This window comes from Oreochromis niloticus, linkage group LG19 (genome assembly GCF_001858045.2).
Source record: "Oreochromis niloticus isolate F11D_XX linkage group LG19, O_niloticus_UMD_NMBU, whole genome shotgun sequence".
NCBI classification, from domain to species: domain Eukaryota; kingdom Metazoa; phylum Chordata; class Actinopteri; order Cichliformes; family Cichlidae; genus Oreochromis; species Oreochromis niloticus.
This window is the reverse complement of record NC_031983.2, coordinates 26,252,763-26,269,582: the sequence shown is the minus strand read 5'-3', so window position 1 is coordinate 26,269,582 and position 16,820 is coordinate 26,252,763. Positions and strand designations below refer to the sequence as shown.

The window sequence follows — 16,820 nt, the reverse complement described above, 5'->3', positions numbered from 1 at the left end:
ACGAGTGAAGAGTAAAGCGGAATGAAAAAGGCACAGTTAAGCTAAACAACTGAAATGTGGAATTGGATGCGTGCTGGAAGCTTTTCTCCACCTGAAAGGCAGTTCTCGGGGGAGCTTTTCTCCAGGATGCCAGTGGGATCGGAGATGAGGGAGTAGAAGTTGAGCAGCTTGTACATGTTCTGCCAACATTCTGCTGATGGCTCGCTCTGCTCTGACACCGTGATGGAGTCCGAGTCATCCATCTGGATCGCCATGTGGTCGGCCACGTCACGAGACCCTTTCCGTGACACCTGAGGGCATTACGCAATATTCCACATTATGAAACAGAAAATAGACGTGCCACAATATGCATCATGGGGCTGAAGGGTAAATAAACAGGCCTGCTGACTCATTCCTTATTTTATTACCCCGTTGTTTACTCTGACAGTATAGTTATGATGCAGTAAGCTGTCACGACAGAGCCACTTAATGGAAGCTAAAAACAGACACTTGTGAAATGAACTTTGGTATACAGGGAGGTGACTCAGTTATTTCAGGAGAGTTTCCTAAGAGTGGAAAATACTTCAAATGTATCATGGGCCTCTCTCATACATCATTTACTTTAATAAAAATCTCATTTAGAAAGTGCTTAGCGCCTCAAACTTCAAAGCTCATATTCGAACTTCTGAAACAACAGAACTTTCACCAAGTCAAACATGTTTGCGAGAAGATTTCTAAAGTTGAAAACGCAGAGCCGAGCAACAAAATATTTCTTACTGAAACATCACAGATGTGTTTAAGATACCACTGTCTGTTCTGAGAAATTCTTATAATCTACTGGCTCCCTCTAGGGTTTGTGTGGAGGAAATGTCAGCTGCTGAATGAATTTAGTGATTCTACTAAAAGGTCTGGACAGGTGTGCCTCACAAAACCGTTGAACAGGCACAAAGGAACTACGAGACTTTGGAAGTTTCCGTTTGAGCTCATACTCCTATCAAATCTGATCAGAGCCATTTACAGTTAAGTCTTTATTACGTTTGGCTCCTCAAAATACACATTACTTTCTATCCATGGTGCTATTTTCCCATCTTGTTCTGTCATTATCATCGTTACCTTGGAGGTGCGTCTTTCCGAGCGTCCGAGGGAGCTGCGTCCTCTCGGCTCCCTTCTTCCCAGCGTGTCCATGCCTGATGGAGGTCCGTTTGGAGGTAAACCACCAGCATTTGCACCTCCGCCTCCGGATCCTCCCCCTCCACCCACTCCTCTCTTGCTCTTTAGAGTTTGGGTTCCACTGCGGCCCGCCCCATTCAGGCTTCCACGGGAGCTGCGGCTGAAGTCCGATGACCTGAAGTAGCGATACGGCCGGGCCTTGAAGGTGGGTGTCGGGGAGGCCGAGCCGGCGGTGTAGCGGCTCAGCTTGATGTCAGTCTGCGTGGCCTTGATATCATCGATCATGGTGCTGAACTGATGGATGAGGCGCACCAGGGCCATGTCGACGCGCTGGCTGATGGCCTGGCAGGCTGTAGTGAAGTCACAGTGGAATGTATTGTAGTGGCGGCGGTTGAGGTCGTGGAAGGAGAGCGGGGCTGCGGTGGGGCCCAGAGGAGCGCTGGTTGACTTCTCCATCACCACGGCATTCACACTGAAAGTCTCAATCAGCAACGCTGGCTTGAACTCAAGGGGAGGCAGGTTCACCATGCCTTGCCTTAATATAGAAGGAGCAAAAAGTGTTAGCAGATGATTTCATTAAGAGAAGAAACCAAGGAAAAGGCTTAAAAAGCCAAAAAGCAGGGATGGGTAATGCAACACGTGCCTGCCGTGTTTTAGGACAGTTTTACCTCCTGGATCGCTTGTTTTTGCGCTCCTTGGTGGTATCAGAGTCGGCAATGTCTGCTCTGAGGCACTCGAGGTTGCCGGAAAAAGACAGGTGCTCTCCAAAATACATCTTATAGCTAAGCGGAGTGGTATCTTGGGCCTGGATGCCTGTGTAGCTCAGTAAAGGCTTGAAAACAACCTGAGGGGATGAAAACAGACGATCAAGGCACAGAAAAGAAGATATTTTTGTAGAGGCTTAACTAAAAGCTTTCTATCCGTCTGACATCTGCGTATGAAATTAAAATAAAACGGTGAAATAAGGAAATGGAAAGCCCAATGAATGCCGAACGGTATGAGACAGGTGACATTTATATTAACACAGAATGATTCCTTATCAACAGACCTGCTGGATATTCAGCTTTTTCTAACTCAATAAACAAATCGGACTAATTGCAAATCAGTGTGAATTAAGCCTGCATTAGCTTTTATCTGCTTCAATGGCATCAACATAAAAAAGCCTAATTTAAAAACCAATTTCTGAACCAGTTCTAAAACTTATCAGTGAGCAGCAGATATCACACAAACTACCTGACTAATTAATGTCTAATTATAAAGTGTAAAAACAGATTTAGAGACAAACCTGAGCATCAGCCAGCTGAACAGCAGCTGGACACTGGTTCCCCTCTTCAATGTCGGCCATGTCGTCCTGGCTCGTGCTGTGCTGGGAATGCTGTGAGTGGGTCCCGTCGAGGGTGTTCTGGTCACTGGACAGCACTGTGTTGAAGTCTGAGGCCGAAGGGATGGTGGGCAGGTTACACGTCCCACCTGAGGGTGTTTAACACAGGTTTAGGATCCACGTGGTGTAAGAAAAGGCGGCACACGTACAAGCAGCAGTGAGAGAGCAGAGCACTTTACCACTCCAGCTCCTCATAAAAAACATGTTGGAATGAATTACACAGACAGCAAGAGAGAACGTTAAGGGGAACTTTACAGCCATTTAATGCACAATTTGCAACTGTAAACAGCCACATCACACTTACTTAATTTGTTTGTGAGAAACTGCTGCAGCTAATTTGCTGTGCTGTCATTGGCTCACACTCGGGTGACTACATAACGACGAACTTAATCATCTTTGGCACAAATCCGATCATTACACACTTACAAATGTATCCACAATTGCGAAGGTAACAAATGTTTTTCAGTCATTTGCATGGCTGATTCCAAGTAATAAACTGGTGTTAAGAGAGAATGAAACAAAATGCAGGGTGCCGCAGTTTGTAGCTTAGAAGATGAGTGGGAGTACAGGCTAACAGAGCGAGGGATAGAGCGGTGTTGTGAGGAATAAGAGAAATTTCAGGTCACTAAACTGAGAGTGTGTTGAGCAGGAAAGCACCAGTGAGGAAACAACGTGAGCTTTTCTTACACAGCTTCAAGCTGAGAGAGGCTAACAGGCTACCACATGACTTGAGGTGTATAGATTTCAAGACTCACAAAACAAAAAGGAGTCCTAGTACCACATAAAATTTGATCTTTGCAATGTGAAGGTTTTGAAAATACCTGAAATGGCACCAGTGCTACAGCTAAAAAGAGAAGACACACTGGAGGCAAAGCGTCTGTCTGTATCTTATATATAACTGTTATACGGGTTCATCTTGGCACACCTGGATTACAGCTCCGTATCTACCTGAACAGAGGCATCGTTACATCCTTCCTCAGTCAGAATCTTTACGCCGGCTCCTACTACGTTGTAAATGTAATTCTAAATGCTTTTAAGCCCATCCAAGGACGCTTTCTTAGTCGCATCACTGACATTTCAGTCCTACATGTGTTCTGCACTTTTAGACAACCATGAATTCACACTGACCAAGTGGATGTTGCGTGCCCAGGCAGCATTTTAATCGAAACCACACAGAGCATTTCCAGTAGTGACAACACAACTGACTTGGACCATCTGTTGTGTGCTACATGTAAGAAAAGGCAACAGGGGCCCCGACTTGTTTTTCTAATAAGATCCAGAATTCACGTGTGAGAACAGTTTGAGAGGCTTATAAGAACAAGACTAAACACAAGAAGAGACTAGCACCACAATGGGAGTTTGACAAATAGATCAGTGAAGTAACTGCTGGTAGCGTTAAGTTGATGATGCAGAGCTTTACTAGTCCCAGTGTTGAGGAAAACTCATTTAAGTGGCTACAAATGAAAAGGCCTAATGAGGACTGACATCTGTGGCGGTGGGAAATATACCAGAGCCTGAAATGTCCACTAGTGATCAACTGTCAGCTGCAGAGAGAAAGGTGATGAGTGACTTGCTTTATATGAAAGTGAAGCTTAAGAGTTAGCGATCATGGTACCAGCTTTGCAAGGCTGTGAAGCTCTGTAGCAAAATTTTTTTAAGTTAATCATTCCAATTGGTGGGAATTCACAACTTTGGAGAGGCAAGAAGACAGTAAAGCCTGATGGAGCCTTTAAGAGAACAATGACTCGTTCATATAAGATCATGGATGCCATGTCTTCCACTCTCTCATCCAAATATAGGCCATATCTGGTTTAAAAAAAACTAAAAAGCAAAACAAAACAAAACAAAACAAACAAAAAAACAACCAGCCAGAAATTCAAAGCTGAGGCTTCAGATACTGTGTAGAGCCTTTTCTCATTTCATTTTAGTCTGGAATAGCTTGCAATATTTTTCTAAAACAAATTGGTTTCTGTCTTCTTTTACAATTTTAAAGAGTTTTGTGCTAATTTTGCAAAACATGCAAAACAAAAAGGCTTGTTATCCAATTTCTAATTTCTTCCATTGCAATAAATCAAAAATATCTCTCTAGTATATATGAAGGTGTTCTGGATGGCTAACAAACTAATGGGGGAAATCACAAACTAGCTGCTAGTCAGCTAATTAGTTCAACAACACCATCAGCACAGCACTCAGTGACTATTTAGGCCTGACCTCCTTCTGGACTGTTATCTGGCAGTGGTTGGTACTGGTAGCAGGGGTTGACAGAAGAACCCAGTGAGGCTACTGAAACAACATTACAGAAAACTTTGAACTGTTACCGAAAGAGTGAATATGTTAATAATTTTTTATCTATTCCATCATTATCATAACAAAACAGCTGGAATGCTTAAAACAAAAATGCATAAAATAGAGCATTATATAGCTCTATTAAGCTCATGGTGTCTCACCTGTCTGTAGACTGTTGTGCTGGGAGCGGTTGACCGGAGACTCCTGGACTCCAGCCCCTGTCCTGTTGCTCACAGCGTTGGACATCCAATTGTAAAAGCTGACAGAGGAGGGCTCCGACAGCAGCGGGTGCTCAGTCAGCATGTCTGTCCCTAAACAAGGAGAGATTGAGTGTATATTGCATCATGGAACAGACTACAAAAACCTCGATATCACACTTGGATTGACTGCTGTTCATGCATAATTCATCTTTTACAGTCAGCACGTGGATAATGCGTATAAGGAGATGTTTCCACAATGTTCCCACTTTCACACCTTAAAAACATATTCTACTCTATTTTTTTTTTTACAGCTTTTATTTCTCATCTTTGTCCTTCTTGGATCTGAGTGCAATTCTCTCTGTCTACATATTTGTTCACAGTGAGCTGGTGGCTGATTTAAGAGCACGCTGCAGTTTATTCATTGCTAGGGATGGGTACCGGTATCCGGTGCCATGATGGCACCGCTTCTGACATAAACGGTAGTAACCAGACCGAAAAGCAGCGCACATTTCGGTGCTTTATTTCAGTGCTTTCTTTTTTTCCCTGAGATGTGATACACTTTAGATTCTAGCCAATCATTTTACGTTTCCGAGGATAGTAGGCGGACCCAGGTACGTACATTCTTTTAGAGCAGAGCTACAGATTAAAAATGCCCAAGGCGAAACGGTCAAAAGTCTGGCTGTACTTCACAGCAAAAGATGCAAACTCAGCAGCCTGCAACAAGTGCTTTAAGCTGATACTGTGCAAAGGAGGTAACACCTCGAACCTGATGAAACACCTGGCGACGCATAGCGTTTTTTTAAAAGCGGAGAAATGCACCGTGTTTGATAGCTTGCTGCGAGACCTCACAGCGTGCACATCTACTGCGGGTGTGGTGCCTGTTATCAGACCCGGAGTTAGCAACATCCCCCAACAACCCGAAGAGTAGAGTCCTGGCCCCTAGCCCTGCCAGTGTAGCAGAATGATGACGGATGATGATGGCAGCAGCAGCCGTTCTTCTCTGCGTGAGTAGCTTCATGTTGTTTGTGTGTAATTAACGTTGAGTATGCTAACCACATTATTAAATTAATGCATGTAAGGTGAACTAGCAAACACCGTCGTAGTTACATGCGGCTGTCTTCTTGTTTGATGGCAGATACTCCCTTCACCCTGGCCAAAAAGGCTAAAATGACCAAAGAAAAAGTGGAAAACAGCTAAACATGAGAGGTTTTTGGACAAAGTTTGTGTTCTCCATTCTTTAAGCACCGGTTCGAGCACCGTTTAAGCACCGGCACCATTTCAAAAGTACCAGTTTGGTACTGGTATCGGATAAAACCTAAACGATACCCATCCCTATTCATTACTGACATTGCTGAACAGCAGAGGTCAGTGTTGGAACAGAAATGCAACTAGATTGTTTGAAGCTGTGATGAAAATCAAGTTCAAACTCATGATTGACTTTTACCAGAACCTTCCCCATACTGCAGTTAGCAGCAGTGCAACAAAACAGCGGTCGAGTGTGAGCACCTGTGCGAGTGAGCGAGCTGCTCTTGGTTGCGGTGGCGGCAGACGGCTCGTTCCTCTGGGGCGTGCCCTCCAGCAGATTGTGCAGACTCCGAAAGCTGCCCGTCAGGTTGCTCAGAAGGCTCTCCTTCCTGGGGCTGTCCTTGGCTGGCAGGCCTGCGCGGCTCACATGGGCGGGTGAGTCAGCTGCTGTGTCACCGCTGGTGTAGCTCAGCGACTGGTAGGGATGCGAGCCCTGGGTATGACAAATGTACAGATTGCTGAGAGGAGTTTGTGTTCACACTATATAATTTTTTTCTCAAGCTGCCAGAGCCTGTTCTAGTTCAGCGACAGGTGGGATAAATTTTGTCTGGCAACATTATGAACACGGCTGAACCTAAAGCTGAGGTAATACTTTTTTAGACAAAAGAGCCGAGTTGTCTAAAAAAAAATATTGTATAAACACATCACACTTTAATTTCGGAGAGAGGAAAATGTCATCTCGTCACTCAGTGTAAAGCTCTAATCCCTCCTGGCTTTCCAAAAGCAGGATCACCTTCATACCACAGCCAAGACAGCACAATCAGTCTGCAGTGGAGAGCGCCTACCTTTGAAAAGTGTTTATGTAAACCAGACTATCATTATGCAACCTTGGGTTTTGAAATGCCAGAAAAAATAAAACCAAAAAAAAAAAAAACAATGACTATCTCTCACGACAACCTAAAATTCCTCATTTCATCCAACCAACAATCCAAATGTATGAAATCCACAATCTCTGAAGATTTTTTTCATTACAAGAAAGTACGTCCATCTGTTGTGCCATCTTTACAGCCTAGTTTGCATATGAATGCATGACATAAAACCAAAACTCTTACCTTTATTCTGAGCACAGACTCGTTGTGTGTGTGTGACTTGGAAAGTTTCCTCATGATCTCCACTCCGCTCACAGGACCAGAGTTGGCTTCTTTCGGTGGGGGGCGGCTGCATGCTACCTCCAGCAACATCGTGTGTTCACTCACTGTGGCTTAAAAATAACAACACAAAATAAAACTCTGAAAAAAAATACTTAAAAGAGGTTGAACAGTCTGTCACTCAACCCCAGAGCTCCTTTCAGCAAACTAGTGGTATCAGTCTGTAACAGATCTTTGCAAACACTGACAAAGTAAAGGTCAAGAGTTTCACAGCCCATCTGTGGCAACAGATGGGTGCCTCACAATATTATTAGCACTGTGAAAGCTGTAGTTTCCCACCTGCATCGAATTCAAATTCAGCCCCATCCGCGCTGGTGTCACTCTGCAGAGCAGCTCCATTGTCCAGTCCCAAAATTGTGTCACCCTGGTTCTGCTGAGGCTCCTTGGGTTTGGTAAGCTGGTTGGGCCTCATCAGGCCAATAGCCTTGAAACCCTGAGTTACCACAATGAATTTCATCCACTGCCTGGCCAATGCTACCAAACCTTTCTTTAGAGTGACCAGGGCTGGAACCCCATCATTCTGGGGTAAAAGGAGAGGAGAGAACCGGATTAGCGCCACCGTTTCACACTGATAACAGATTAATTTAAATAATGCAGAGAAGACAAGAGAAAAGAGACGTTTGAATCTCTTTTAATTTTATTAGTCATAAAACTACACATGATCATGTTATGATCCTGCAGCAGTGAAGAGAGTCAAAGGGCTCGCACTAACCATAGTAGCCTCCTCTATGACAGAGTAGTCAGCTTGTTGCAGGTAGCGGTGCAGGATGTTACAAAGCATGCAGGAGGGGTTCTCGTGGAGGTAGCGGGCTCGTTTGGTCACGCGGTTGTACTTGCTCCTGATCGGGATGTGGATGCTCTTTTTCTGTTGGGGATTGAGAAATAAATAAATAAATAAATAAAAAACATAAAGCCATCTGTTGCTGGCAATTTTAACAGTTTTAAATGGTTTTTCCATTATATTAAGCTCATTTAAGAAAATGTTTTGAAATAATAATTCAACCAGGAGACCCATACACTCCTCATGCAGACACATATATGCTCCTAACCTCCAGAGCCTCGGTCATGATGCAGCCCATGACTGCACAAACGCGCAGCGTGCCCTCCATGTCCAGTTTCCGAAGTGACGATTTGAGCTGGTCAATGGGAACCAACCAGGCTCCAATGGCAGGTGTGGCTGTGCTGAGAAGATTCAACTGCCTATAAACACACACATACACAACAGTCAGACGATTATTACTCACCTAATAACTACTGGTCATTACAACCAACAATATAATAAGACCTCTGCAAAGTTTATAGGTTAAAAGGCGCTGCATTTAAATTAATATGCCTGCAACTGCAAGTGGTTAAGAATTGCTTTGTTTCTTTATTTTCTAGTGCAGATGCCAGCCACAGTAGGCTGAATAATGAGGAAATTCACAACTCAACTTAAAACTAAAAGAGAATGACTAATCAGCTTATTGTGCTTCAGACAGACGATGATGAAAAGCGACTGACATAAAGAAAAGAGTTGGTGTGATTATAATACAGCTTTTCTGTACAGTGTATAGTCATACAGTCATCACAGCCCTACCTGGAGATGGCCTGTGAGGCGGACCGCACATTGGTGGGAGCAGCAAAACTGAACCAGATCTCTCTAATGGTCAGTTTCATGCTGCTGGAGTCAGGCGGTGGGGGCATGAGAGGAAGGTCTTTCTTCAGGTCGTCTGATTCGACCCCTTCATCCTGCAGAGCAGAAGCGAAGAGGATTTAACAGGAGGTAACGAATTTATGGCTCTCCTCTGTGTAGAGCTCCATTTCCCATCACAGATCATTTTTCAGATTCAATAAAATGTATTCAAGGCTGTTGCATCTTTTTTTCTCATGGGTGAGAAAAAAGTGGTTTTTTTACACATATCTGAACATTAATTTTATTGTGAGCAAAACAAATCTGAATCAAATAATGGTCCCAGATAATGACTGTTGTGCATTAAAGACAATGTTCAGTTTGAAATGAGTGCGGCAGAGGTTTTGCACTTTTTTATGACACTGTTAGCTTGTTGCCTAGTTGTTCAGGATTATGGAAATGAACACTAATCTGACTTTTAATGCTGATTCGCAGCATTAAAATAACTAATTCTGACTGAAATCTATTTTCAGAAATAAAGCCCCCGTGAGGAACCTGCACAGTGCTCCACTCCCTCTTGTAGACACTCATCTTCGTCAAGCATGTGGGGGACAAACTGTAGATCCATGCTTTTCACAGCATTTGTTTGTTCCTGCGAGTCTTCCATAAGAAATGGTGCACCGGGGTCCTGCTGTTTGCTTTTTTTGGTTTATTTTTTTGCCAGATCGGAGCTGATGGCACAGCAAAACATCGTTTGATTCTGAAGCAAAGTCAGACTGATGCGTCTTTTGCCAGCTTCACTCAGTTTTCAGTCCTCGGGCTGTTTCATGTTTCTGCAGAAACATTTAAGCATCACATCTGGAAACACCTGTCGGCTGTGAAAATTCTGCCTGCTAGGGCTGCTCAATTAATCTAATTTTAATCTAGATTACAATCTGAGCTTTCAACGATCATTAAAAATGACTGAGCCGATTATTAGCACCTCCCTCGTGCTTTACTCTCGAGCTGCTCCGTGTGGCAAATCGAGCGCACCTCTCTGCGTTTCGAAGAGGACCCGAGGGAAGCTCGGAAAGCTAAGCAGAAGTTATTTGGAGAGGAGAGGATAATGGCTGCTGAAGAAAGAATGCCGTTGGTTGAAAAGAGAGGTAAAACGACTTCAGTGGTGTGCAAACATTATGGGTTTGCGGAGTCAGACGTGGATCAAATATTGTGCAGCATTTTGAAGTTCACTAAACATAGATGTTTACATTTTTCATTTATTTTTTATATTGCAAACATTTCCACTGTAATCAGTATTTGCACACTATTTTATGACAATCTTTAAAGCCATTATTTAATACATTGTTATTGTTAAATAAATATCGTCAAATAATCGAGATCTCAATTTCAGTGAAAATAATCGTGATTATCATTTTTGCCATAATCGAGCAGCCCTACTGCCTGCCTGCTCAAGCAAGATGAACATGTTGTGTGTCTTGCTGTTTCTCACACTTCTGCCTATTAGATGAATATCTCACTTCTTCAGTAACCTCATCTTTTCAGTGCAGCTGCCCTTCACCCCCCTTACAAATCCATTACTGTTACAGTTTATGATTTTGGTTAAACCTCCTGTTATGCTGTTTATTACCAGGACCACTTCGCATCACTCTTTATTGTGCAGTGGCCTATATCTTACTGTCATGGTAATTAGCTGTTTCACCCTAACCAAAAAGCCATCAGAGTTTTGTTCATTTTTTTAGCCACTTCACAGGAGAGAAGACTTTCTGATTTCTCACCTGGTCGTCTGAGTCTGAGTGCTCATTAGCATCAGAGGCTGGACTGACAGCATCATGTGGGAGGTTGTCATCAGACATATCAGTACTATAACCGCTTCCTGTCTGAGAGCCGGTTGAACCGTTGGACTTTGACATTCCTGCCTTCCCTCCCGCGTCTGAGCGCCCCATCACACCGAACGCATTGTAAAGAACAGCTCCTGACTGACGGCCCCCTGCAAAACAAGTGTAACACATTTATAAATGGGTACAAAAAACCCCTCATCTAAATCAGAATATTCACATTTCCAGGAGCAAACTTAGTCAGGATACATGTTTAAGGAGCCTGCATTGACTTACCTTTGACTGTGAGATTCTCAATGCCACATTCAAACATGATCCAGCCCCATTTCTCCAGAGATGCAGCAGAACGGCTCAGATCGCCTGCTGTTCCCTGGGCATCAGTTTCATCCACCAGTGAAAACTCCTCCATTTCCTCCAGGCCAAAGAGAACTTTGGACTTCTCAAAAGGAATTGCTGTGATAGCACATGTGCCAATATCTACAGATGAAGAAGAAGTAACACAACTATTAGAAAATGCTACATACCTTATAAAAACAACATGTGCTAAAATCCAACAAGTCTTGATAGTGAAGGTCAAATAAGAGCAGATCTTTCCACATTGTTACACACAGCATTGTAACAAAGAGGTTGGAGTGAAGTTCAAATAAGACTACTGTTCCCAAAGCCAACCTGTGGAGTCCAGGCCTCGCAGCTGGCTGTGGATTCGGTGGATGTTGAGTCTTGCAGCAATCTCTTTGCCTTTCTCGATGCCGGCGTTGGAGCGCAAAGAGCCCGAAGACTGAGGCTGCATCTTAGTGGCTGAAGCATACTTCTCAAACATGACCGAAGGTCGGCCATGCTCTGTGGTGTTGGGAGTCTCTTCTACAATACCCCTGAAAGCAGCAGCGGAAAATGTGCATGTAAAAATCTTTATAATGTAAATTTAGTTGATTTCATACTCTGCATATCTCCTTTTCAATCAAACAATAAAAATCTGAATTAGGCTGAACGCTTAAATCCTACTGAAAAGTACTAAAAATAAATAAATAAATAAATAAATGCAATCCAACAACCAAACGTGATGGAGTGTGTCAAACCGAGTGTGTCAAACGGGGATATCTGCCCCGGGCATATTCACTCCAAAAAGCTTAGTCACTGTAAGCACACAAACACATACAATGTCATGACAAGAGCTGGAGGCATTACCTGTTCATCCTGAACTGGGTGGCAATCCTGTCAAAGCACAGTGCCACCAGAGACACATGTGTGACACTCTTACTGGAGCAAGATGGTGACCCTTCCTCTACAGAGGCCTGCAGGAGGCAAAGGTTCACCTGCACATAAAAGACAACAAGAGAAAGAAACACAAATCCAACTTTAAGTTAAATGATGTGTGGGGAAAAACATTGTTCTTCAAAATAAAACATTCAGAAATACTCATGTCCAGAATAACAAGAAAGAGTATGATAGTAGTCATTTAGGTAGTCATACACATTCCATTCAGAGGAATTAAAAATGCTTGTATAATCTAAAGGGGTCTGAAACTTCGGAAAGGGCCACGCTTCCACAGTAAAATAAAAATAATAAATAAGCAGCTAAATAACACTAAGCTGTTATTAAAATATTCCACACTAAATCAGAAACTATTGCATATTCATTGTTTCAGTATAAAGGGATCTACAGCAGTGCTCATGAGTCTGTGCTTGCTCCCAAACCCCTTGTGGCTAGAGCATATTTTTTAGGAAAGCCACTGGCCTCTCATTATTCTGGGTCACAGGTCTCACCTTGGGGATGGACACGTTGGCTTGGAGGCCCTTGATTTTCACATTATCTGGTTTGACGGACAGGTCTGTCTGGCCATGGGAGATGTTGAGGGAGCCAGGGGTCGTGCCCTCTGTCTTGGACAGCTTATGCTCCTGCTTGCCTGTTTGGCTCTGTGCGGATCCAGACCCAAAATAGAGGGACAAGAGTCAACAGGCAATAAACCCCGCTTCTACTCACTTTTAAGCTAAGGTGGAGATTTTATTAAATCTCTCAACATTTAAATGTTAAGCTGTTGCAGCTCTGCGCTGTGACTTGCTGTACTTACAGACTCAGTGACTGTAGATTTGCTGATCTGATAGGCTTCATTGAGGACTTTCCCGTGCAGGTCATCCAGAATCGCTGCTGGGTGTCGGATACTTGCAAAGTGGGCCATGGACTCGATGTACCTGAAACAAACCAAATACACAGAGCTATTAGAAAACTTTAAGTTTTATAGAAAGAGTTGATACAAGTTTTACCTATCTGCAAAAAACTGTAAAGGCTCCAAATTGAACAAGTGATTAATGTCTTTTAGAACATTTCCAACCCAGTGCTGCTGGCCTCTGGCAAACTAAAGATTCCCACTGCTAAACAATCAAGAAAAGGACCAGACTCTGAAGCTCTGTAAGCAGAATTTTAGATCCAAGTTTCAGTGTGCAGAGGGATTAAACTGGCTTAAGGTCAAATCTTAGCCTCAGGCTAAAAATAACCGGAAACTAAGAAAGTGCAGTGTGAGAAAGAGTTTTTTGGCAGTCATGAGATTATCTTTATAATCTGGTTTTTCAGACCAGTATTAAAAACCTATTTCTAAAGGAGATGTGGCTAATGAGGCAGCCTGACAACACAAATGTTCCAGGCCAGCTAACTCTGTCTGATAAGCCTCGTAACTACCTGTCCAGGGATTCAGCCACAAGAGGTGTGAGCACCACGTCGATGGCTCCTTTCACCTCCACAATGGCAGTGGTTCTGGTCTGAGCTAGGGGCTGCTCCAGAGACCAGTCATCTGTGGTTGTGTCCTCATCTGTGTTCTCCATGGCCCTCTTATCCAGGGGTGTATACGGGGTACTGTAGACATGAAGACACATTCATAGGCTTAAAGCAAACAAAGAAGAAGCTGCAGCCTCAAAGGACTGTAACTCGTGTGGTGCAGAGTATAATTAGTAATGGTGGCTGACACATTACTGGCTGATAAAAAGAAAACAATGCCATGAAGCTGAGCGGCAATACAAGTTATTGGAAAAATCTATGATTTTAAAGCAAAAAAAAGCACACGTTCCTATGAGAATGCTTCAACTGGAAGTTATAAAGATGAAGGTCAAATACCTGTTGTTCTCACCCATCAGCTGAACACCTCTGTCTAACAGGGAGCTGGCTGAGAGGCCGTGCTTTATTACCTGTAATGTATAAGAAACAGGCCCATTCTTAAACTGATGGTCTGAGTGAATAATGGACATAGAGGCACGACGCCAGCATTAACAGCATTACAGAGGAAATAATACATGTGGGCTGAGTCAGTAATCTCACTACATGAAGACTAATACTGTTAAGATAAAGACCTTAAAGCTTGGGACGGAGAGCTGGTCAAAAGAGCCAGAGCTCTCCTCGCTGGTAGGCGTGTCCAGATCAAGGGGGCGATGCAGCGAAGACTTGGAGGTTCTTTTATTGGTGGGTTGTTTGACAGACCAATTTGAGACCTAGCAGAGGTAAAGTTAAATATAGGGATAATAATCATATCATAATGTCAGACTATAGATGAACTAATTTTCCATCAGGGGTGTAATGCCAAAGAATTTACCTGGTAGTGGGCCAGGTAGTTCTGGTAACACGCCATGACGTGAGGCTGTCGAGTTACTGGGCCCGGTTCCGCCAACTTTTCTGCCTCCACTGAGCTCTCCTCCTCCATTGCCAGGGCTGAGACAAAGGAGGCCTGAGATGTGTGGCTGGGCAGGGGCTGAGGCGGCAGTGGAGGTAGTGTAGGAGGCAGCGGCAGAGGACGTGGTTCAGTGATCAGCTCCCCATTGAGAACGTACGTGAGGGGACCCTCAACACTGTGGTAGATGGAGCTTCGGCTGTGGGAGGACAAAATATGAATAAAAAGGACTCAAATTAATTTGTCAAGGTATTAAAATAATGTCAGTGTTTTGGTGCAAAATGGTCTTTTATTGCATCTAAAAGCAAAAATCTTTTGAAAGCTTAGTTGTGAACCAAAATGTTGAGAACGTCCGTGTTCAGTTTTATGCTCTTGAATTCAGCTTTATGCTTTCACAGTTTCCACGACTGAAACTGAAACTTTTCACGAGAGCGAATCGATTATTTATGTTTTCGTGGACGCTGTATCAATCAGAAAAGCGTGCTGAAATCAATGCGAGGGCAATTTATGGCAGCAGAGAAATGAGGAGGTAGTTTCAGAACGAGAGCGAAATCCAATTTGTGAAACATACCTGCAGTGAGTGGCTGCCGTGGATCAAACATCTCATTTGTTCAAATCCCCTACATGACGTTCAGCCGTGCATGCATGATTGAATCGGAGAAATAAAATAAAGCTGCACCGTATTTAGCTTCAGGCCAAACTGCTTTACACATTGATATTTGCAACTAGTTTGGTATTAAACATAAAAATTGCATAACACAGTTCAAGTATTGTAACTCATAGCTGAATTGAGCCATTTTACAATCATTGTAAAGATTGAAGGTCGTCTTGTTACTTGTTTTTAAAAGGTCTCTGAATTTGCTTCCAACTGCAGCTACCTTCAAACTTCAAGTGAAACCACTCATTCTCTTGGTGTATTTAAACAGAGTTTGAATCTTAACATGTACAATATATATTAAAAAAAATTCTTTACAACTGCTCATTAATATTATTTAAAAAGGGGCAGCACTTTGAAGGAAATGCAGCAAGGTCAGAACTTTTCTAGACAGGTCATTAATTCATCTGCTCTTAGAGAGGAGAAATGAGAGACTCTTTGATGTTACTGTGAGCTGTCTTCAGTCTACCATCACCTTAATCCCCATGCTTAACCTTGTACTTGATCTGACCATGCTCTCGCTCTCAAATTTTCAAACTCTTCAACTTTGAGAACTTTTGCAAGCTTCCCTGGGGCTTAGCGACATTTGGAGAATATTGCACGCTCCATTTTCTAAAGTATGTTATCATCTCATCTGACCTGTAGTTCTCCATGTGATACGGTGGCTGCTGAGGCTGCTGCATCTGCTGCCTCCTCTTTTTTTTGCGTCCTGGGTAAGTCCCCGGTCCCTCGTCAGCGCTGCTGATTGGCTCAAAGTCCTCAGCAGCGGAGAAGTAGGCCTCGCTGTCGGCCACTGACATGCTGGAGTCGGCAGAGCGGTACTGATGGAAGGTGTTCGAGTCTGCTGATGGCGTGAAGGGAAAGGAGCCGTAGCTTCTACGCTGATGGGGGGAATCCAAGACGTTCTCATCACTGCGGGAAACCTCGCTGCTGAACTGCACGCCTCCAGACAACACCGGTGGCGGCTTATCTGTGAAAACGGCCGCCGACAGGCTCTTGGTGCTGCCCAGCCGACCAGAGTGCACAGAGGACTGACGCTTGAGAGGAGAGCAGAGGGGTGAGCGCACTGAGGAGCGGTCCTGGGAGCTGTTGGGTGAGACCGGTGATACTTCTGGGACTTCCCCTAGGGTGCTGCAAAGAAACCGGGGAAAATGCAACATTTAGCAGGCATGACAGGAAATATATAGAGGGAAAACTTCAACATTTTATATCTAATAAATCAACTAAACTAGAAGAGTTCAATATTTGGGGTTCAGAACTTTGGGACCACAGTAAATTACATGAATGTGCTACTCACTCAGCAGGGCTTTTGCCATTCATGGGGAACACGCGTTCCTCTGTGCTTGGCGAGGGGGAATCTCTCTCTCCTGCAAGTAAGGGTAAGGCAGCACTGGAGGAGCTGTTTTCTTCAGAGGAAGAGGCCGAGCTGTGGGATCGTTGGGGCACCTGGAGACTCAGGTGTTGCTGACCATGTCTCTCAGGCAGCTCAGGAGGCAGACAAGGGGAGTGTGTGTCTGTTTTCAGTCCTACAGCCTTCCCTCCTATAAGAGAGGGATTCAAAAATGTATATACATCAACATATTGTTTATCTAAAACATTC

General features: G+C 43.7%; 1 protein-coding gene across 10 annotated transcripts in view; it reads right to left on the bottom strand.

Annotated features, from left to right (window-relative positions):
- Positions 1–16,820, bottom strand: part of kiaa1109 (KIAA1109 ortholog) — a 72,892-nt gene that overhangs the window by 34,212 nt on the left and 21,860 nt on the right. For 9 of the 10 annotated variants that reach the window (XM_025900930.1, XM_025900934.1, XM_025900932.1 and 6 more), the window contains exons 27-49: positions 16,518–16,761; positions 15,860–16,351; positions 14,491–14,764; positions 14,252–14,389; positions 14,019–14,089; positions 13,587–13,760; positions 12,982–13,102; positions 12,677–12,826; positions 12,099–12,226; positions 11,583–11,785; positions 11,190–11,390; positions 10,854–11,065; positions 9,046–9,197; positions 8,519–8,669; positions 8,182–8,334; positions 7,749–7,989; positions 7,374–7,522; positions 6,523–6,754; positions 4,978–5,127; positions 2,435–2,619; positions 1,818–1,993; positions 1,093–1,684; positions 92–290 (exon numbers count right to left, since the gene is read on the bottom strand). In XM_025900930.1, coding sequence (XP_025756715.1) covers positions 92–290; positions 1,093–1,684; positions 1,818–1,993; positions 2,435–2,619; positions 4,978–5,127; positions 6,523–6,754; positions 7,374–7,522; positions 7,749–7,989; positions 8,182–8,334; positions 8,519–8,669; positions 9,046–9,197; positions 10,854–11,065; positions 11,190–11,390; positions 11,583–11,785; positions 12,099–12,226; positions 12,677–12,826; positions 12,982–13,102; positions 13,587–13,760; positions 14,019–14,089; positions 14,252–14,389; positions 14,491–14,764; positions 15,860–16,351; positions 16,518–16,761 — 4,788 coding nt within the window. The remainder of the gene's footprint in view (positions 1–91; positions 291–1,092; positions 1,685–1,817; positions 1,994–2,434; positions 2,620–4,977; positions 5,128–6,522; positions 6,755–7,373; positions 7,523–7,748; positions 7,990–8,181; positions 8,335–8,518; positions 8,670–9,045; positions 9,198–10,853; positions 11,066–11,189; positions 11,391–11,582; positions 11,786–12,098; positions 12,227–12,676; positions 12,827–12,981; positions 13,103–13,586; positions 13,761–14,018; positions 14,090–14,251; positions 14,390–14,490; positions 14,765–15,859; positions 16,352–16,517; positions 16,762–16,820) is intronic. The other variant, XM_025900931.1, reaches the window with a different exon arrangement.